The sequence below is a fragment of the Exophiala dermatitidis genome (genome assembly GCF_000230625.1).
Source record: "Exophiala dermatitidis NIH/UT8656 unplaced genomic scaffold supercont1.1, whole genome shotgun sequence".
Lineage (NCBI taxonomy): Eukaryota > Fungi > Ascomycota > Eurotiomycetes > Chaetothyriales > Herpotrichiellaceae > Exophiala > Exophiala dermatitidis.
The window spans coordinates 1,095,279-1,115,355 of record NW_008751646.1 but is presented as its reverse complement, the minus strand read 5'-3'; the positions used below and the strand labels follow the sequence as shown (position 1 = coordinate 1,115,355).

At 52.9% G+C, this 20,077-nt stretch overlaps 9 protein-coding genes across 9 annotated transcripts; 5 read left to right on the top strand and 4 right to left on the bottom strand.

Annotated features, from left to right (window-relative positions):
- The first annotated feature begins 178 nt into the window (after positions 1-178).
- Positions 179-2,546, top strand: HMPREF1120_00400 (uncharacterized protein). Its single transcript, XM_009154397.1, has one exon. The coding sequence runs from the start codon at positions 437-439 to the stop codon at positions 1,385-1,387; it is 951 nt and encodes a 316-aa protein (XP_009152645.1). The 5' UTR covers positions 179-436; the 3' UTR covers positions 1,388-2,546.
- On the bottom strand, positions 1,421-2,815 carry HMPREF1120_00399 (ATP synthase mitochondrial F1 complex assembly factor 1; the record flags this gene model as incomplete). The annotated part of the gene is made up of 2 exons (XM_009154396.1): positions 1,421-2,390; positions 2,631-2,815. 2 exons carry the CDS (start codon positions 2,813-2,815, stop codon positions 1,421-1,423), a joined length of 1,155 nt encoding a protein of 384 aa, XP_009152644.1.
- A 999-nt stretch (positions 2,816-3,814) lies between these two features.
- Positions 3,815-4,282, bottom strand: HMPREF1120_00398 (uncharacterized protein; the record flags this gene model as incomplete). The annotated part of the gene is made up of 1 exon (XM_009154395.1): positions 3,815-4,282. The coding sequence occupies one exon, from the start codon at positions 4,280-4,282 to the stop codon at positions 3,815-3,817; it is 468 nt and encodes a 155-aa protein (XP_009152643.1).
- Positions 4,283-4,568: 286 nt separating this feature from the next.
- HMPREF1120_00396 (rRNA-processing protein FCF1) lies at positions 4,569-6,861 on the top strand. The gene is made up of 3 exons (XM_009154393.1): positions 4,569-4,936; positions 4,982-5,409; positions 5,579-6,861. The coding sequence occupies exons 1-3, from the start codon at positions 4,794-4,796 to the stop codon at positions 5,593-5,595; spliced, it is 588 nt and encodes a 195-aa protein (XP_009152641.1). The 5' UTR covers positions 4,569-4,793; the 3' UTR covers positions 5,596-6,861.
- HMPREF1120_00397 (uncharacterized protein) lies at positions 5,685-6,032 on the bottom strand (the record flags this gene model as incomplete). Its single annotated transcript, XM_009154394.1, has 1 exon — positions 5,685-6,032. The coding sequence occupies one exon, from the start codon at positions 6,030-6,032 to the stop codon at positions 5,685-5,687; it is 348 nt and encodes a 115-aa protein (XP_009152642.1).
- On the bottom strand, positions 6,840-7,793 carry HMPREF1120_00395 (ATP phosphoribosyltransferase; the record flags this gene model as incomplete). Its single annotated transcript, XM_009154392.1, has 1 exon — positions 6,840-7,793. One exon carries the CDS (start codon positions 7,791-7,793, stop codon positions 6,840-6,842), a length of 954 nt encoding a protein of 317 aa, XP_009152640.1.
- A 623-nt stretch (positions 7,794-8,416) lies between these two features.
- Positions 8,417-8,762, top strand: HMPREF1120_00394 (40S ribosomal protein S28; the record flags this gene model as incomplete). Its single annotated transcript, XM_009154391.1, has 3 exons — positions 8,417-8,477; positions 8,550-8,633; positions 8,701-8,762. The coding sequence occupies 3 exons, from the start codon at positions 8,417-8,419 to the stop codon at positions 8,760-8,762; spliced, it is 207 nt and encodes a 68-aa protein (XP_009152639.1).
- Positions 8,763-9,940: 1,178 nt separating this feature from the next.
- HMPREF1120_00393 (uncharacterized protein) lies at positions 9,941-15,796 on the top strand (the record flags this gene model as incomplete). The annotated part of the gene is made up of 2 exons (XM_009154390.1): positions 9,941-15,150; positions 15,205-15,796. 2 exons carry the CDS (start codon positions 9,941-9,943, stop codon positions 15,794-15,796), a joined length of 5,802 nt encoding a protein of 1,933 aa, XP_009152638.1.
- Positions 15,797-18,096: 2,300 nt separating this feature from the next.
- On the top strand, positions 18,097-20,077 carry HMPREF1120_00392 (uncharacterized protein; the record flags this gene model as incomplete). The annotated part of the gene is made up of 4 exons (XM_009154389.1): positions 18,097-18,139; positions 18,202-18,821; positions 18,879-19,061; positions 19,118-20,077. The coding sequence occupies 4 exons, from the start codon at positions 18,097-18,099 to the stop codon at positions 20,075-20,077; spliced, it is 1,806 nt and encodes a 601-aa protein (XP_009152637.1).

Sequence of the window (20,077 nt, the reverse complement as noted above, 5' to 3'; positions counted from 1 at the left end):
GCGCTGCAAGTGAGGCGGCTAACACTGCACTGCATGCGCCAAAGAGAGAGCTTTGGCCTGGGCTGGCGGCAAGCGGCTAGCTTTCTGCGCCAACGTAGCTCCGGAGCCTCGACGTGGGTTCTTCCGACTTGCGCCTGCGCCTGACACCGGTGACGGACGATTCGACCTCCTCCGATCCTACAACTACAGCGCCGCAGCATCGTCTAGACAGACACTCAACAACCTCGATTTATTTTTACTGCGCAATGAGCACTTGCGCCCTACATCCCTTGAACGGCCTTGTGCAGAACATCGACAATTGGGCCACTTTTCCGCCCGATGTTCGTTCTGCCTAATTCCCTGCGCATCTCCTGAATGGCATATGCCTGCCTTCTAAATACTCGATCTGAACGCTTCTACGCACCTCGTACCTCTGCCATTGTTTACAGTCGCCAGCATGGGCACCGCATTTTCGTACCTGCGGATTCCCTTGTTCGCATCTTCCGGGCTGGCTGCTCTAGGAAGTAGTCTGCTCTATTTCAAGCAAAACGACATAATCTATCCCGCCAATCTTCCACCCGGCTCTAGGACGGAGGTACCAAAACCAGAGCAATTCCGCATCAGAGCCGCCGAATCCATCAAATTCCCTACACCCGACGGCGAAACGCTTCATGCATATCTTTTGCGACCGCCGACCCCCACCTTGAAGAAAGATATCACACTGGTTATGTTCCACGGTAATGCTGGCAATGTGGGCCACCGACTGCCTATAGGTAAGGTGTTGTCAGAGAGCGTGGGTTGCCACGTATTCATGGTCGAATATCGAGGTTACGGTCTGTCGACTGGCTCGCCGGATGAGAACGGCCTGACCGTGGATGGCCAAACAGCTCTAGACTTCGTCCGGAGCCACGAAGAGTTGAGAAAAACACATATCGTTCTCTATGGACAGAGCCTGGGAGGCGCGGTGGCGGTGAAACTTCTGCAGGCGAACGAGCAGGCGGGCGATATTGCTGGTGTGATCCTGGAAAATACATTTCTGTCCATTCGAAAACTGATACCATCGGTGATGCCGCCTGCCAAGTACATCGCAGCGCTCTGCCATCAACAATGGAATTCCGAAGAGACCATGGCCAAGATCAGCGACAAGGACATGCCGATATTGTTTCTCTCTGGCCGACAGGACGAAATAGTACCTCCCTCTATGATGAAGGCATTGTACGATCAATGTCCGAGTACCCGCAAAGTGTGGAAAGAGTTCCCCAACGGTGACCACAACTCAACCGTGGCAGAACCAGAGTATTTTGACACCATCTGGGAATTTCTGTCTCGAGATGTGCTCAGAGGCGCCCAGAAGAAGAATCTGAAGCGGGATAGTGTCGATGTCGATCGGAGCGAGCTGTGGGCCTGAGATTGGCTCTCACAAGGCAGAGGGATGTCCCCATCATGAGAGCCTTTCGGCTTCATCAACCAGTTCCTCGAGGCTGAATCCCTGGTCGCCACTGCTGAACTTCTGCAACAAGCCTCGCCGCTTTTCACGACCGATACCTCCGCCATGCGCTTCATAGTCATAGAACTTTTGCAGGCACATCAGCAACCATCTGCCTTCTTCGACACTGACGCCGCGTCCATCCACAACAGACCCATTCAATAAGACGATCCCGTGGGAGTCGGCAAGATCAAGATGATGAGTAATGGTGGTGTGTGGCTCCGCATACGTCCCGTGCAGCTTATAGGCGGCCAAATGCGTAAAGATGACAGTACTGGTGTGGTTATTGGCGGTCTTGGAACCGGGAGTCGGCGGTGCGCCGGCCGGAGGATGGAACCCCCATTGCATGAAATGAATGTCAGCGGCTGACCGCTCGCCTCCCTCGAACCCTTGCGGCGACTGTTTCACATCCCCGCTCCCGTCGTCGGCCGTCGGCCGTGGCAAAGGAAGGACGAACTGCGGATGTTGCCGGGCATTCTGGTAGATACGGTTGTATGTCTCGAGGGGGATGACGGCGCATAGAGAGCGGGGATCGTTGGCATGACGAAGTCTCCAGATGTATTCCACCTCTTTGTTGCCGAGAGCAGTGACCTTCTCGAGATCAAGGTAGGAAGACAGGGGCTTGATTCCTGGCGTATTGGACTTTTCCGACGATTTTGACTGTGACGGGGTCCGTATGGGTTCCTGGTTGGGAGTGGGCGGTGGAGGCGGCGGCTGCTGGAACGGAGTCTGGTTTGAGGCTTGCGATGGTGCTGGCGAGGAGGGAGCGGCGGTCGAAGGTGAAGGAGAAGCTGTTGTCGTCGTCTTCGTAGACGGAACAGGAACCGGACCTGCCCCAGGCGGCGGTTTCAGAGCCGACCGTTTATACTCCTCGATTTTGTCCTTGTATGCCTCTTTCAGCGACGATATGGACTCAAGGCCTTCTCTGTACGATAAAACTCGTCAGCCCTCCAAAAATGTCATTTAAACCATATCAGGCCCGTGTATCAAACTCCCATTTCTCCACTACTACCGCCAACTAGGGTGGGAGGTATTGTATCCCACCCTAGGAGATGAGTATAGATCCCGCGTAGGAAGAAGAACCGTTGTGGATAGATAGATGCATCGATCGCCATAAGGGACCAGTACTATAGTAGTACTGTACTGCCAGTACTGCCGTACTTACTGCTTTGCCTTCTGTTCCAGTTTCTCACGGTATCGGTCCAAAGGGTCGCGGTGCGTCGTGACGAAGCGAACATCGTGTACGCGGGCCCAACGACGCTGACTCGGAGCATGAGCTCGTGACAGTGTGCTGGCTGACAGACCGAGGGTGCGCCGGAGCGCGATGTGAGAGACGGCGGTGGTAGACATTGTTGCTTGTCGTAAGGTTAATCGTGGCGCGCGGCAAAAGAACACAGAAAAAAGCGCTATACAGACAGGAAGATATCTATTGTATCTCCGCTGCTGGCAATGATGTACAAGTACACTGGTGTTGGGTTGGGAAGCACCGAACTGTAGAGATACCGTACTTGTGGTCAACTTGAAGCTGTGGAAGTACGGCGCCATGGGCATTTAACGATGGTGAAAAGATTCGACACTCCGATTGGCCGGTGTCCTGTACGGTCCTGGCCTGGCATGCGAGACCGCCACTCCCGAGCCTTGCAGATTCCAAGCCGAAGCCTCATATGCTGAAGTATAAAACATAGGTAGGCTTGACATATGGCTCAAGGCAAAGTCCGCCTATTATTCGATGGGTGTGTTCTCCTGATGAGAACAGTGAGCTGAACACCATGGCAGGCATTTTTAAGAAGCAATCAGAATTCCCGCAACCTACGGCGTGTCTATGTAGCCGGCCGCAATGCAGTTCAATCCGCAACAGAACCGCCAAATGCTCCCATGCAAACGCCTCGCTAAATCTTCACTCTCAAACTGACCCAATCTCTGTAATACCGCTGATGTAGATCGCCGACCTCTCCAAACGGCATGAACTCCAATGGAAAATCTCAAAATACTCCTCCCCCAAATGCCTATTTCGAGAACACAAAGGCTCTGACCCCAGGGGCGGACGATGCTTGAACGAGTCCCTTCGAGCAGGTCAACATCTTGAAGGTAAAGGCCCTCAATAAGCCCACCGGCTGTCCATTGGAGCAATCCACCAGGGTCGCATCCTGCTCGAGGCAATTGCCTGATGCTGCTTGTCAAACAGGTTCATTTTCAGGCCTGCCGCCTCCGGACGAATGAATGTTCCATGAAAATATGCAGTCCGCCACATTCACAATAATGCCCTTCAACGTAGAAGTGGTGACAATATCCTCGAAATTAACAGGGCACATCTTTTTAATCGGGAAAATAAATCGTATCTTATGGATTTCATCGGCGATAGTTATCGGAGGCATCGCGGTAATGACCCGCCGGGAGGTGCTGGCTGGGCGGCCGCTGTGATTGTTTGGCAACTTCGGCGGTGGGCGAGAAGAAAAGACTAGGAACACTCGAGAAGGATCTGGGCAATTTGCTCAGATCGGCCATGTCGTGACCGGATTGTGATGCAGCATTCTTCTTGAGGTCGGGTAGGGGCGTGTAGGCTGCAGAACCGGCTGCAGTACCAGCATTGGCATCTCGTTTAAAGCTGCGGTTGATGGACCACGACAGGAGGAGCCTCCAGGCAAATATCAAAAGAGCCACAAACCCCAGAGCGGCTCCCACGACTATGAAGACGAAGTTCTCAGGCAGGCGTGAAGTCTGAAGGTAAGGGGCACCGGCTTTCGGAGGCACGGTAGGAGCAGGATAATTATAACCGCCGGGAAGGGTCGGGAGTTTGCTGTTGGTAGCCGCGACCATGGTGTAGATTGCAGTGGCTCGATAGATTATGCGTAGGAAAGAGAACGGGAGGAGCAAGGTCGTTGCAGTGTGATACAAGCAGAACAGAGTGACAAGTGAAGGTAGGCAAGATCGCAGTGCAACTTCAAGGGAGCGGCTCGACAAGTATTAGATGCTCGCTTTGCTTTGTGAGTGGTCCTTGCGCAGACTCTCAGACATGATTGACCTGGATATGCCAGAGAACACTGTATTAATTGGTGGTGGCAGTGAACTAATTGCGCCCCCAGACCAAACGTGAGCGACTGTGGCTGACGCCTGGAACTTGACCCGGTACACGCAGCCCGGGCAGGATTTTCTAGGCTGCTCTCGGCTAGGCCCGGCCTTAACCGTCGACTGCGTTCCTACACCCGCATCCCTCTAACATTTCTTTTCTGCGGCAAACAATTTACAGTACTTGTGGACCATTAGGTACTGTGATCACCGAGGGGCATAGAAGGCCAATCTACGCGCAACACATATCGGAGGGCTCGATATGGGTGTCCAAAAGAAGACTCGCAAGTTTGCGCAAGTGAAAAGGATTATCGGCCAACGAGACGCTCGCCTCAAGAAGAATCAAGAGACGGCCAAAGCGGCGGAGAAGAAGAACAAGAACGACGACGAGGTGATCAGAGAAGTGTAAGTTCCATGAGCCGCACGATGGATGTCGCTGACTGTTTGCAGCCCTCAAGTCTCATCGGCTCTCTTCTTTCAATACAACACCGCCTTAGTTCCTCCCTACCAGGTCCTTGTCGATACAAATTTCCTGTCCCATACAGTGCAGAAGAAACTCGATATGTTACCGACAATGATGGATTGTCTCTACGCGAAATGCACCCCTATTATCACAGACTGTGTCATGGCCGAACTTGAAAAGCTGGGGCCGAAGTACAGAATAGCCTTGCGCATCGCCCGGGACGAACGTTGGGAGCGACTGAAGTGCGGCCACAAGGGCACCTACGCCGATGATTGTATCGTGGACAGGGTCGCCCGGCATAAGATTTATATTGTGGCAACCAACGATCGAGACCTCAAGCGCAGAATACGCAAGATACCGGGTGTGCCCATTATGAGCGTGGCCAGAGGGAAATATGTGATCGAAAGACTACCAGGTGAGTTCAGGCCTTTGCATGCGTTGCCGGATTTCACCCTTTTTCCGCAGTCCTCTTCACTGCCGTCAGATGTCCTTCCCTATCCGGTTTCTCATTTTGCACTCCATGTCACCACCGGGCAATAGCCAAGACGATTGCTAGAAAGCTCCGCTAACGTTTTGGCAAACAGACGCCCCTGAAAAATAATGACAAAAGAATCAAGATCAATGTCCTTGATCAATTCCAACAAATTATGGCCTTGCAAGCAGTGTATGCGGTGGCTCGGCCAAGATTCATCATCTTGTCGGTGGTGACGCTCTGAACCTCCACACGGTCCACAACGACTCAATCCCCCAAGCAACAATTGCCAGTGACACGGCGCTTAACGCGCAAAGGGCGACAATCACTTTCCGGCGCATTTGGAAGGCCTCGTCCATTTCTCGCTTGGCTAGCTTGCGCTGGTGGGAATGATAATACCCATCCTTGCTAGGAGACCGGCCGAAGATGCTGGCGTATGTCTGGCGGTCGATGAGGAACAGGGATATCAGAAACGAGACGAAGAGTACCGGGGCGACGATCAGTCTTGTGAGTAGAGGTTCAGGAACTGGGTTTGATCCCGAAGCTGGTGGTTTGTTCGGTGGCATCCTGAATGGCAAGACCGCTGGCGGAAAGTCTGGTCATCGAGCTCAGAAGCCTGAGGCGACAAAAGTGTGCTTTGTGTAGGCGCGATCAGGTTGCCCTCCAGTCGAGACCACGATGTTGTACAGTTCAATAATGGCTGCCTGGATATGGGCTGTGGTGCGATGAAGGATGAAGGGGACGATTGGGAACGCGGGTCGCTTAGTCACCCAACCGTGATGTCAGACCCGGATCTGTTCAAGTTGTGCTGCACAAAAGGCAGCAAATCAAAAGTGCTGGTTCAATAGGGGACGTATTCGTATACCTAGGTAGACGACTTCAAGCGAACTATGAGTATGGGGCCGACGAGTATCTTGAGTGTCGTTCAAGTCTCTCGGATCTATCGGAAAATGTCAAGACCCAGTCCTATAATGCTGTCTTGCTCCTAGCCTTCGATTTTCCGCAGTTGTGTATTTAAATGTAGCGACTCGGTGCGCACGTCGAAGCCAGCGCTGCAAATACCACAATTGTTCGATCATGACACTCTGGTCTACCTCAGGCAGTCATATACCGTCGCCGCGGTACCTACTGTTGGCTGACAGGGAGGATGAAGCTCGAGCGGCTATGGCTACTGCGTGTGCGGTCCGGTGCTGTTAATAAACCCACAATATGCTCCCAGACATCCAAAGATGTGCCATGGGCAGAAAACACCATTTCATGCCCCAACTGTCCCAACTCTTTCAGTCTCTTGTAGCTACCAGGTAACCAATACATAGATTGCGAAGAAGATGTTTTGACACCCAGATTCTTTGTTGAAACAATTGAGCTGCGCTTTAACCAGTGCGTGAATTGGCGATGTCAAGGACCAAAATGTCCGTAGCTTGGACAGCAGTCAACTCGTCCATGACCGTGGCGATATTTTTCTTCTCGACCATCGAGCTGACAGCGACCCAATCCGGCTCTTCGAGGGCAGTGATAGTAGGAGCACGTTTTCCAGGCGTGATCTTTGTGGCAGCAGCCAACCGGTCCCTGGGGACATTGTACTGGCACAAGACATATTTCTGAGCCGTAATTACACCGCGTATTCTGGCGGCGATCAAGTCGACCAACTTCTCATTCGACACCCACTTGGACTTGATCAGCACGGCGGTACTTTCGACAACTGTCTCAATAGCCTTAAGACCAGCGGCCCTCATGGTCTCGCCGGACTCGACCAAATCGATAATACCATCTGCCACGCCCAGCGCACAGGCGGCCTCGACACTGCCGCCGACAAACTTGATTTTCGTCTTCAATTTCGGGATCGGACTCGCCGTCCCGTTGATGCTCTCTTTGCGTGAGCCCATGCCTTCGAGGCGGGCGAAATAGTCCTCTGCCAATCCCGTGAAACTCGTCACCACGTTCTTGCCCACTAGGTCCTTCACGTCCTGGATGGGGCCTTTCTCGGGAACTTGAACTTGAAGCTTACACCGTCCAAAGCCCAGATCCATGATTTCCTCAACCCCGGATTCCTCGCCCAAAGTGAGTTGCGAGTCATGCTCGGCCACTTGGTCTCGGCCAGTGATGCCTAGGTCAACTCTGCCTTCACCCACAAAGGTGGGAATGTCTGCTGCTGGCAAAAAGATGAGTGCCAGCGGTAGGTTCTTCACTAGTGCAATGTCCAGTCGCGTCTCTCGTCTGAATTGGATGTCGGATCCTGAGAGCAAGTCCAGCGTCGCGGCTTGGAGTCGGCCTTTCTTGGGGACTGCAAAGAGCAAGCGATCGGAAAGGTGGTTGACGAGATCCATGGTATGTGTGGGCGCTGCAGCTGCAGTATTGACAAAACTCCTGACTAGTAATTCAAGACGTAGAAACTCCGTTTATAAGACTATACTCTGAAAGCTTTGAGGTTCTGTTTTGTGAGAGTCACACTTCTCGTCGGCCAGGGCCAATCACTTCGGGGGGTTGTCGCACGCAGATAGTTTACCGAAACGGATGTAAAAGGCTCCGGATAAATTGATACACCACACAGACTATGTATGTGCAATGGGATGCAATTATTGAGCGTCTCTCTATGCGCACTGGAGCGACTGACAAGGTAGCGACAGAAGGTTGAACTCTTGACTCACCGTGAACAAGCAGAGCTATCAAAGTCATTCGTCCAGATCTGACGAGGCTTTCCCCCAAGCCAATAATTTGAGTCCGAGCCTTGCCCTCCAAAATTTCCTCCGAGCGTTGCGCCGCCCTGCCAGTGCAGGCCGAATCGGGCTTGGCGCCTAAAATCTTGGCGCTCTCACCCACATTCGAGTTCGCTGCAGTGTCAGTTCAAGTTGCCCGCTGCGACAAGCAAGCAATCTCTCCGTCTCGAACTCCCACCGCCTTCCATCTACCCGTCGAAAAGCCCTGAATCTCTTCGTCGCAAACCGTCAAGATGGATGCTGGAAAGACCCCCGTCAAGCTCGTCAAGGTCACCCGAGTCCTCGGCCGAACAGGTAAATGCGCCTTCACAATCACAGCGACAAGAGTTGTGGTCGAGAGAGAGCATGCGTTGACTTTCTGGACAGGTTCCCGAGGTGGTGTCACCCAAGTCAGAGTCGAGTTCATGGACGACACGAGCCGAAGCATTATCCGAAACGTCAAGGGACCAGGTATGCAGATCCGACAGGACAAGGGAATGGCGGACACATAACTAATGAGTGATTTTCGCGCAAACAGTGAAAGTTGACGATATCCTTTGCCTGCTCGAGTCCGAGAGAGAAGCCAGAAGACTGCGATAAGCATGTGTGCACGTGTTGGGGGATGTTTCTTGCAAACTTTTGCTCGTGGCTAGGGATCAGATTCGAAAACCGGGGGAAACCGCGCGAGGTGTTGACGGAACAGAAAATGAAGACCAGAAACCATTTCTCTGTGTCTGAGAAAGGCGAGCGTCGTCGTCTGGGCTTGCTCGTCGGATTTTCGCGGGCCGGCGTTGGTCTGAGGTTGTCAAGACCGACTATCGACCATTCTGCATGAAGACATCGAATATCCATGATGAATCAAAAATTCCAGCTATGTTACACTGTCTCCAACCACGGGTCATGTTTTGTGTCAATTGCAGCATCTGTTGGTTCTCACATGTTCAACTGCACATCGCTTGCGGACGCTTCACGTGCAACGCCTGACCGAATGCGACTGGTTTATACTTTGCAGCTCCAGATTGAAATGGCATTGGATACCGATCGTCAATGCTCGAATGCGTAGGATGCTAGGACTTTTGTGGCGTGGACTCCTTAACAGGTTGAAACCTCCATGACCTCCAGTGCGCCATATCAGAGTCTTACCCCGGTTAGAACTTTGTAAATACGCCAACGATGCTGCCTGCGGTGTCATGTTAACTTGCAACCAACAGACAACGCCCAGTCCCATCTGCCCTAGACTCGCTGTAGGAAACGTGCTACGTGGAACATGAACATATCCCGCTGGCCAGTTCAGCCTTGTCCGATCTCACAGGCGGGTAGTCAGCCAATGGCGGCCGAGGACATGGCTGACTAATGGTTCTAGTGGGAACACCGTACTTCGCAAGGCTTCAGTCGACGACGTGGCGAGGGAACGTCTATGGATGACAATAGAAACTCGACAACTGAAGTACAGTGGCTGAAGCGGTGTTCAAGTCTGATGACGAAGTCCTGGCTGCCTCTTTCCCAAAAGCTGCTCCTTCCCACTGCATTTAATACTCCTGAGGCCACTGTGCTCTTACATCCATCCCAACTTCGAACACTGGACTGTCTATGAGAAGAGACCGTCGTTATCCCCCTACGACGAACAAGCAGTTCCCTCGGAGTACTCACATTACAATCCCATTCGAAGCAAGATCAGGAGTACAACACCAGTGGGACATTCAGCCATTCAATCAAATGTTCTCTTGCAAAACATACTGAACTAAGGTAACCACCGCCATTGAACAACACCTACAATCATGTCCTCCTCGTCTCAACAAGCAGCTCCCGCTCCCGCTCCCGACCCGGAGCGGGAATATAATCTGATTTCCCAACTCGAGATGCGAATCGCATCCGCCTCGACAGACGGCAAACTAGAAACAATCCTCTCTAAATTCCTACCAGCACTACTGTTGAAGCTGGCATCGCCTACGCCGCGGAACCGCAACCTCGCCATCAAAGTGTGCCAGTACATCAACCAACGGCTCAAGATCACGGCAGACATAAAATTGCCCGTGAGCGCCCTGGTCAAGACGTTCCGAGAGGCAGAGAACGCCTTTGTCCGGAGATTCTGTCTGCTGTTCATTGAGCAAGGGCTGCCGAGGCTGGACGTGGACGAAGCCATCGCCACTTTACCGGGCGTCCTACAGTTCGCGGTACCCACGATGTCCAACTATGATGCCACAGACCGCAAGATGTGGACGATTGCGTTTGATTTCTTGTTGGAGGTGCTGTGCAAATGGGGCAAATCGTTGCCTGAACGTGGTAGTAAGGAAGACCTGGCACTAAAGGACACTTTTGCCCTCTCGAAGTCACAGACCGATCTTTTGGTCAGTCGGATCTGCGATTTCTTGCTCTACGACCCTAGAGAATCCGCTGGTCCAAGTATCGGCATCAGTGGTAGCGGCACCGCTGCCAACACTAATGCCAACACCACTGCCGGCACCGCCTTTGCCTCTTCCGGAGAGTCATCACAACAATCCAGCAGCCGAGACGAAGAACAAGAAGATTTCAAGCCCGTCTTTGACAAGAACTTCCGCCGCCGCTCGGAAGTCGTTCTACCCATCGCAAACTTTCTGTTCACTTCCATCTTCACCGACCAACAACGTCTCATTCCCGCCGTCATCATGGCCGTGGACGCCAACGCATCCGCAGTGTCCATGAGCGACGTCATATTCAAGCAGTGCACTTTTGATCTGGAAACTGATGCCACCGTCGACGCTCTCTTTGCCCTCTACAAACGCGCCGGAACCAGACCAAAACTGCAGACGCGAATCCTGTCCATTCTTTCCCGGAGCCAAAAGTCCACCACGCGCACCAAGGAGATCATGGCCATGGTGGAGGCCCAGCTGCTCGACGCCCCGGCCAGGTCGTCGGGCGGGCTCGAGGCTGCAAAGCTCCGTGCCGCACTCTTCTCCTATCTGACGTGGACTGTCCGCGTCGGGCAGAGTATGCACCTTGCCAGCATCAGCGTGCGGTTGCAGGATTTATTGAAGGAATATATCGAACTACAAGGTTGGCCGACAATGAGCGACACAGGAGATCGCGCAGCGGCAGCCACCGCCGCCGAGATTGAGCTGCGCGCCAAAGCATATGAGAGTATTGGACTCCTCGCCGCTGCAGCCGCAGCCGATGACGAAGACACCACCATGGCCAACACCGACAAAATCGCGAGGAATGTCCGCTTGCTAGATCTCATAACGTGGCTGTTCACCAGTCTTCGCTGCGATACGACCCGGGACATCAGAGGCAGCATTGAAGAGGCAATCGGACGGGTCATGAACACTGTGTCGGTCGCCAGCTTTGACGAGGCATCAACAGCACGACTGAAGGAGCTTTTACTCTGGAATGTCCTTGCGACCCCTGGACAGGAAGACCCTGTCTACTTCTTGCCTACCATGAACAGCACAAAGTATCCTGCCGTCCGCTTCGCCAACAAGTGTCTCCCTTATTCCGACGTGGACGCGCGGTTCATCGACGTGCTGGCCTTGAGCTCTTCGACGGATAGGAGGGAGATTGCCGAAGAGGGCATTCGCGGCCTCGATCCATATTGGCACGCATCCAATGCACGCATGGCAACCGCATCGCCTGCGCAGGGCGAAAATGACAAGAAAATGGCTCTGCCTGATGTTGTTGCTCTGGGAAGTCGCTTTTTCGGCTCCAGTCCAGAGCAGACAAGTTATTACGACAACCCTGCCGTCCTCGCCGCTGCCGTCACATTCTGTCGAAATGTTATCTGGTGCGATGCGTTGAAGGAAACGAAGCTGGCGCCTGAAGAATCGGCCGACTGGAAACAAACCATCGATGCACTAGTAAGCAACGACCGAGATGTCCGTCGGAGGATACGCACTCGTTTGCGAAGTCTGCCCCTGGAGGTCTCCCTACCTTTGGCCAAGGCAGCGCTCTTGGGCATGTCTAGGGCTTCAGGCGAGTGTGTCGACCTCTCGCTGGAACTAATCTCACTCGCGCCGAATAATTTGATCTCTCAGATCCAGCAGCTGGCAATGGAGGCTGCCTCGCGGATTGTGGCGAATTCAGTCCTTCAGACTCGAGCTGCCCAAGTGTTCGGAATCGTAGCTTCGCTCTCCGATGATGCAGTGAAGATCGCCACAGCAGAATTGAACGAGACCAGAAGTTGGAAGTCAGCCATCGGAGAAGAGCTCGTCAAGGTCCAAGGACATCTACTACGGGCTGCTTGGTGCCTTACGCGCAAATCACTGAGGGGCGGGCTAGACGCTCACGGTGACACTCTGCAGGAACCGACGCAGCTTACCTTCGACATCATCAAAACCTCTACTGACAAGACTCTCAAGGAGACCGCATACCGATGTCTGCGTCAGCTCGCTCTGTGCACACCACTGGCCAATGGACCACAACCAGACCACGATTTGTTGGACAAATTGATCTCCGATGGGAAGAAAGAAATTGAAACGGCCGTGTCCGCTGCTGGTCCTCTGTTAGCGATCATACATGCACGTGGAAGCGAGTCAGATTTTCAGTCTTTGCTCGACCGTTTCCTTGGCCTCTCCGAAGTCAGACGCCCCGAATTTCACTTCGCCCTCGGGGAGTCGCTTTCGGTTGCGTGCGCTGGGTTCAATTCATCATCCACCATGACTGAGTTCGACGTGGATGCTGACCTGCCAAGTCGGGGAAGCAGCGAAGCCTTGACGACACTCATCGTTGACCGAGTCATTGGGGAATGCAAAACCACCAAACCCTCGCTCAAAAAGGCGGCCGCAATCTGGCTGCTCTGCATAGTGCAATATTGTGGCGATATGTCAGCCGTCAAAGCAAGACTACGAGATTGTCAAGCTGCGTTTGCCAGGCTCCTCAACGATCGTGATGAGATTGTCCAAGAAACAGGATCCCGAGGTCTCGGCGTAGTGTACGAACACGGAGACAAGCAGCTTCGAGATGACCTGGTTAGGGACCTGGTCCAGAGTTTCACGGGGAGCAATGCAAAGCTGTCAGGGACGGTCGACGAGGATACACAGCTCTTCGAGGCTGGCGCGCTGCCGACAGAGAAGGGGGAATCTGTGACCACGTATAAGGACATTGTCCGTCTGGCCACGGAAATGGGCGACCCAAGCCTGGTGTACAGGTTCATGAACCTGGCATCAAATAATGCCATCTGGAACAGCCGCGCAGCATTTGGTAGATTTGGGCTCGGTCAGGTCCTGGCCGACTCGTCCTACCTATCCGAGAACAAAAAGTTCTATCCCAAGCTCTTCCGTTATCGGTTTGACCCCAATCCAAACGTTCAGCGGTCAATGGAGGAGATTTGGCGGGCACTGGTCAAGGATCCGAATCGAGTGATTGAGGAGAATTTCGACCTCATCATGGAGGATCTGCTTAAAAGTGTCGTGTCTGGGAAAGAATGGCGAGCTAGGGAGGCGAGCTGTGCCGCGATCGCTGATCTTGTTCAGGGTCGGGATGTGGAGATGTTTGAAAAATATCTCGACCAAATATGGACAGTGGCCTTCAAGGTCCTAGACGACGTCAAAGAAACCGTGAGAGTTGCTGCAATGAAGCTATGCAGAACCCTCACAAGCATGCTGATTCGGAACCTCGAAGTAGGAGAAGGGAATTCCAAACGTTCTGCAACGATGTTGAACCATGCCATGCCTTTCCTGTTACAGCAGATGGAAGGTGGAGCGGGAAAAGACGTCCAGCAATATGCCGTCGTCACACTGTTGGAAGTGGTGAAAAAGTGCCCACACAAATCTCTGAGGCCCTTTGCACCGAAGATCTTGGAAACGCTCGTGGTGTCTCTGAGCTCACTTGAACACGAAAGCATAAACTACCTCCATCTGAATGCCGACAAATACGGCCTTACAGCTGAGAAGCTTGATAAGATGAGGGTCTCCAGCATCAACGCATCTCCGGTCACGGAAGCAATTGAGCGTTGCTTGGACAGTATCACAATGCAGGTCGCTGAAGACAACAGCGCTGCTGATGTGATGCAGGGAATTGAATCTACTTCTGGGACAAAGCCAAGTGTCTCGCCCATGGAGGATGCAATGCAGAGACTGGTGAACGCATATCGCGCATCAATCGGGCTCCCATCGAAGGTGGGCCTCAGCAGGGTGATGACCACGCTCGTCGTTCGACACCCGTCCGCATTTCGGCCATATGCCGACAAGTTCGTCGCAGTGACCAGGAAGCATATCCTCGATCGTAACGCCACCATTAGCATCGCTTTCAGCACCTCTTTGGGCTACCTGCTAAGGCTGGCTTCCGAGAAAGAAGTCCAGGCCACGAGCAAGTACGCTCAAAAATTATACTTCGAGTCCCAAGAGTTGGCCCATCGATCTGTGGCTGGGGAAATCATCCAGGCAATCTCCAAGGCCGCCAACGATGTCTTCATGAATCATGCATCGGCCTTCCTACCGTTCGCATTTATTGGACGCCGCGACACCGACAAGGAAGTCAGGGAACGGTTCGATGTACCATGGAAAGAAAACATTGGCGGATCGCGCTCCATCAACCTCTACCTACCGGAAATAGTAGACCTGATCTCGACGCATATCAAATCGCCCTTGTGGCCCATCAAGCATGCATGCTCTCTGGCAGTGGCCGAATTAGTGGCGTCCATGGACGTCCAGGAGACGTACAATGACAGAGATGCATCTCTTCTTTGGCCCGTAGTACAAGAGGCCCTTGACGGCAAGACCTGGGACGGAAAAGAAGAGATCATCAAGGTGTATCCGAAGTTTGTGAAACAAGCGCGATCGCTTTGGTCTGAAACGACCCAACAAATGAAGAAGGTCGCAATTCGGGAGGCGAAAAGGACCAACATCAAATATCGCCCGTACGCGATCGATGCGCTAGGGGAATTTGCGGCTGTCCGGGAAGATTTGGACATAACTCAGGAGGTGGTCCCCTATCTTGCGGAGCTATTGAACGAATTAACGGACGCGGACGCCATGGAAGTTGATGAGGAGGCTATCAGCAGGTACTTTACGAATCGGTAAGACGCCTCCACTTTGATATCAATGCAGTGCAACACTAACAAAGCCGACAGTACCGCTCTTGAAGCCACGGCGACCGCAATTGTGTCGTGCTTGTTCAAAGTCCTCGCATCCCACCTAAGGGTCGAGGTTTTGGATCAGGCGAAGCAGATTGTAGAGAAAGCGCTTGCCATGCAATCCAGGGCAGTTGATTCTGCGCTCTACGAGGGTGCAAAATATTTTGTGCTGCATGCACCGCAAATCAAAACAAAGGATGGTGTTCACGGTGAGATGGAAGGCTGCGACAACAACAAAAATGCCGCAGCCTCGGATGACGCACGAGGCACTGGATCGGCGCCGGCAGTGATGGTGGAGGAGGCTACGGAAAGGCGCGCGGAAGGAGATGGACGAAAGGACGGCGGCACTGGCAGGTTTGAGCCATTTGAGCCACTGCTGATGGCGGTGCTGGCCGCCGATTCTTCTCGCCAAGGGTCGGAAATAGAGAGCCAGCGTAGATCACGTGTGGGCCTTGCGCAAGCCCTGGCCGAGCGTGGCGTCCAGGATCCCGCCGCACTCACGGCGATCCTTGACCGCTGGTTGCAGACCGAACGGTCCAGACCTCTCCGAGAGGACATGGAGAGGGCTCGCCAGACCGTTACGCCTTGAGCCCCTGGGTCTGGAGTCCTCAGTAGTGTTTTTGCGTGTGCAGAGATCCCTGCACACACCACCCAACGTCGACCCGCTTTTGTTCTTCTTCAACCATGCTGCTGCGGACCAGTTTTCCGGTAGTGAAGGATTTGACCTTTGGGTCTGCCAGATCCCTGTGGCATCCGCAGGCCTCCCATGTGGGCGGTAAGGCTGTATGCAGAGGCAGTAGGGATTTTTGCCGTTAGTGTCAGGGTGATAATGTTGACACGGCATGGTCCCCTGCTGCCGATGGAATTCCCATGATCCGGCAAATGGAGGGAACACCGTTGTGTTACTGCGTTTGTTCTAGTGGTTGTAAACCCTGAAGCCTCGGACGGCGATACGGCAAGCCCCAAGAGGTTTGAAATGGGAAACCGTTTACTCGTGTTCAGCCCAACGGTGTTCTCCTTGAACCCTGGTCCTACTTTTTTCCCGTTCAAACATCCCCGTTATGCAGCAAGCGAGGTGGATCCAGGACTACATTGGAATCTGTCTCTTCAAACTCTCGTGGCGTGTCTTCTCCACAAAACCGATCTGGAGCTGCAACATGCATATTCTCTGAAGTCGATTTTCGGGCCCTCACGGCGACTTTTGAGACCAAATTGAGGCGGGCACACAACGACCACAGGAGTATTCTCGGAATACAGGAACTCGGAAAGTTAAGGAAGAGGTCGTCTCAGAAAGGGGTACGCTAGATGGATTCACTAAGGGGGCCCAAACCCCGATGTACCCGTTTGCAACGGTGCACACCAACCAGAGTGGCCAATGTAGTTACGAGAGAAAAAGAAAAAACGAAGTCTGCTGAGTCCAGGGTCTGAGAAGGAATCCGGAGAGCGCGAAAGGGTCGGCGGATGGACGAATGTGAAGCGTGCGATGGGAAGGAAAAGACGCAGATGCAGGGTCGAGATGGAAGAACAAGGGACTAGGCAACTGAACAGACCAATCACCGGCCGCACGGTGCATCCCTCGGCCGAACTGATTTTCCGTTCCGGGGCCGCCTGGCACCTTCCAGTTCAATGGGCTGCTCCTGCCAGTTGCCAGTGCGCGGTTAGTCCGAGTCAGTTTCCAACATCGAGTTCAGCTTCGATGATCCCAATCTACCTCTAGTCACCACCCGGACTCCCAGACACACCCATCTCCAGCTCCATCTCCATCTCCCTCCCTCACACCACACATCCACACCGAATATCCACTTCCCTGTCCTTTTCGCTCGCCTCAAGCCCGAAATCTACTGGCACCTCCACCCCCCTGGCATCGCTTCCCTGGATCTTTGCTGAGGCTTAAGCCGACAGAAAAGGCTTCATCCTGGTTCCATCTATACTATAACTCACTACTGCTCTTGGGCTTCTTTGCTAGATGCAGATGGCGCCGCTTCTTGACGCCGGATAGCTCCCTGGACTGATCTGTGTGGCACTCCAATCAGTGCGGGCGACCAGGCTGTCGGTCTGTACATATGACATAGGGACCACCCTAGGGCTTAAAGCAATTCAAAAATGGTCAATCCTGGTGGTCGACTATTTACCACATCTCAGATTTCATCTAGGAAACTAATCCTCCACTCTTTCTCATTGTTTCTTTTTAACTGTTAGCGTATTGCGAATGAGTTCCTTCTTCGCTCACGCCCCCTGAAGACAAATCAGATCGGCCTGGATGCGCGAGTTGTCTCCTCCCATTAGGTACTGTGGATCTGTGCCGGCTTACCCTACGCGGCCGGTTTCCATTCTGTCTATTTTATATGGGCGCACGCTTCTCGTTTCCACGCTACAACAAGCCCACGCCTGAGCCTTGTCTGTGCCCGTTGGCAGTTGCCACTTCTTGGTTGAAACAATCGGAATTGCGTTGGGTAGCTAGTGCAGCTCAGGCCGGTTGACATGTGCATCTAAGCGGGCGTTTCTTCCCCCTCCAAGTCTGCCTCTATTTGCTTTTCTGGGCAGAGCTGCTCATGAGCTCCTCAAACACCACGGTGGTAATGCAGGACGCGAAACGAGGAGAGTCCTCAAGGAAACCACCAGTCCGTTTACCTATTATTGCGCCCAAGGACGACCATTCTTCCTCGGCTAGTTCCAGCCGCAGCAGCCACCTTGGCCCGAGTGTCCCTCCACGCGCCCGCCTGCCTCCACGATCAAGGACGGGATGCTGGACCTGTCGCACTCGCAAAGTCAAATGCGATGAGGGCAGACCGGTTTGCGGACAGTGTACTCGTCTCGGCCATACCTGTGACTATAGTCCTCGTTTGGCCTTTCGAGATGACACGCCACGTGTGGTAGAACGTATGCAGGATGTCACGGTTGTTACCAGCTCAGTGTGGGATTGTCAGTCAAGGTCCGTTACCCTCACCACATTACATCCTGCTAACATTTTTTTCTTTTTGTTTGGTATTATAGCAAAGTCTCCTTCCATAACCGAAACGACTAGCTCCGGCTCTGGTGTTATAATAGATGACCTGCCACCATTTGCATCATTGACGACCGACGAAGAACGCGAGAAGAAAGCCGAGCGGTCGAGTCCCGGAACTTACAATGTTGTAGTCAACCAGGACAGTTTTCAACATCTCCCCGAATATAGCGACGATCCGGACATCAAAACAGAGTCGTTATCACCCTTACGCCGAGGGTCTATTGCCGCGTCAATTGCCAGCAGTACTGGTCGCGACATTCCTGTCGAGGGCATACCCATTCCAGGTGATCCCAATGTGGTGGTATTACCCAGGTTTGAGGACATCGGACGACGCAACACGTTCAGTCATTCCAAGGACACCAAGTCCCCTCTCTCGCCATCTGTTAGACATACAATTATTAAAGTCGAAGACACAGATGGTGCTGTTTTTACCGCCGAGCCAGAATCTTACGAAGATAATCAACAGATTGGCCAGGACGCTCGGTACTTGCGACAATTCCGCCATGCTGTCTGGCGACAGCTGGTACCTACCGAAAGGGATGTCAGGGATGGCATGGCCATGTCGAGTGTTAATGTTTTGGAAAATGCGGCCAGGACCTTTCCTCCGGTATGTCCCTTACATATCTAACTACAATGCCATCTTTGCTTACTGTTCTGTTTCTAGCTACACCACGCCATGATGGCGGTCGCGGCTCTCAGTCTTGCTATTCGGGAAGGGAAAGAACGATTAGACGCTCTGCAACACTACCAACAAGCTTTACCGGCGTTACAAAACAGTCTCAAAAGTCCAAATGATCTGTCATCAGATGGAGCATTTTTGACTCACTTTTTACTGCTCGTTTACGAGGTATGGTTGGGAAATTTGCCCTTTTTTTCTTTTTTCGCTAATTTTCGTGTCTACAGATTGCTGCAGCCGAAGACGGACATTCGAACCTCTGGTCACCACACTTATCTACTCTCTTGCGAATTACTCTGTTACGGCGCGATGTTTATGGCGGAGAAAGGTTTCCGTTTGTCGTTTGGTGGATCTGCAATATCGATTTGAACGCCCTGTTCAGCGGCGCAGGAAGAGGGGAATATGTCGGATACATGCTCAGCCACGACATAATACCTCCCCCGAGTTTTCACTTACACCCGCTAGGACTTGATGGATCCAGCGTGGTTTATGAGGAAGAGCTGGATTCTTTACCGACAATTTTACAACTCGATTACGAAGTGACCATTTTGGCCGTACGGCTGGGTTTACTCTCGCGCGAATTTCGGCATGAAGCATCTGCTTTTATCTCTGGAGACATGCTTCACCGAGCGGAGTCGATTAGGGTCCGACAGACGCGGATTTTCGAAGTGCAAGAAGCTCTTCGACAGTTATGGGTAGCGCCGGGGGTTTCGATGGTGTCTCAACTTGCGCCGAATCTACCTACACGCTCAAAACTTTTATACGAGCATGCCGCATCCCTCTATCGCGCATGCATCCTTTATTCTCATACTTCCATGTGGCCGGGACAGAGGCTCGAGACTTCGCCGGACTATGATACCGAAATTGCGGTCGCCTCGAATCAGATTCTCGATATGACGCGGAAAGCTCTTGCTGAAGACCGGTCTGATTGTCGATATTTGGTATTTCCGGTCTTCATGGCCGGATACGCCAGTTTGGATGGAGCACAAAGAATGGTTGCGTTGGACCTGATCCGGACTATGGAGAAGACCAGCATTGGACGCAACACTACGATAACGCGCAGGGCCTTGGCTGCGGTCTATGAGAAACAGAATGAACGATTTATGAATACCGGACAGAGTCTCGATGTGGATTGGGTGGAGGTTATGGCGGAGAGAGATTTGCGCATCGTCAATTTTGGGGTGTGA

What these genes read in the sequence shown, in the direction of transcription:
- HMPREF1120_00396 (XM_009154393.1), top strand. Translation starts at nt 4,794, where the DNA reads ATGGGTGTCCAAAAGAAGACTCGCAAGTTTGCGCAAGTGAAAAGGATT. An exon ending in GACGAGGTGATCAGAGAAGT is followed by an intron (nt 4,937 to 4,981) that starts GTAAGTTCCATG and finishes GACTGTTTGCAG; the next exon opens with CCCTCAAGTCTCATCGGCTC.
- HMPREF1120_00400 (XM_009154397.1), top strand. Translation starts at nt 437, where the DNA reads ATGGGCACCGCATTTTCGTACCTGCGGATTCCCTTGTTCGCATCTTCC.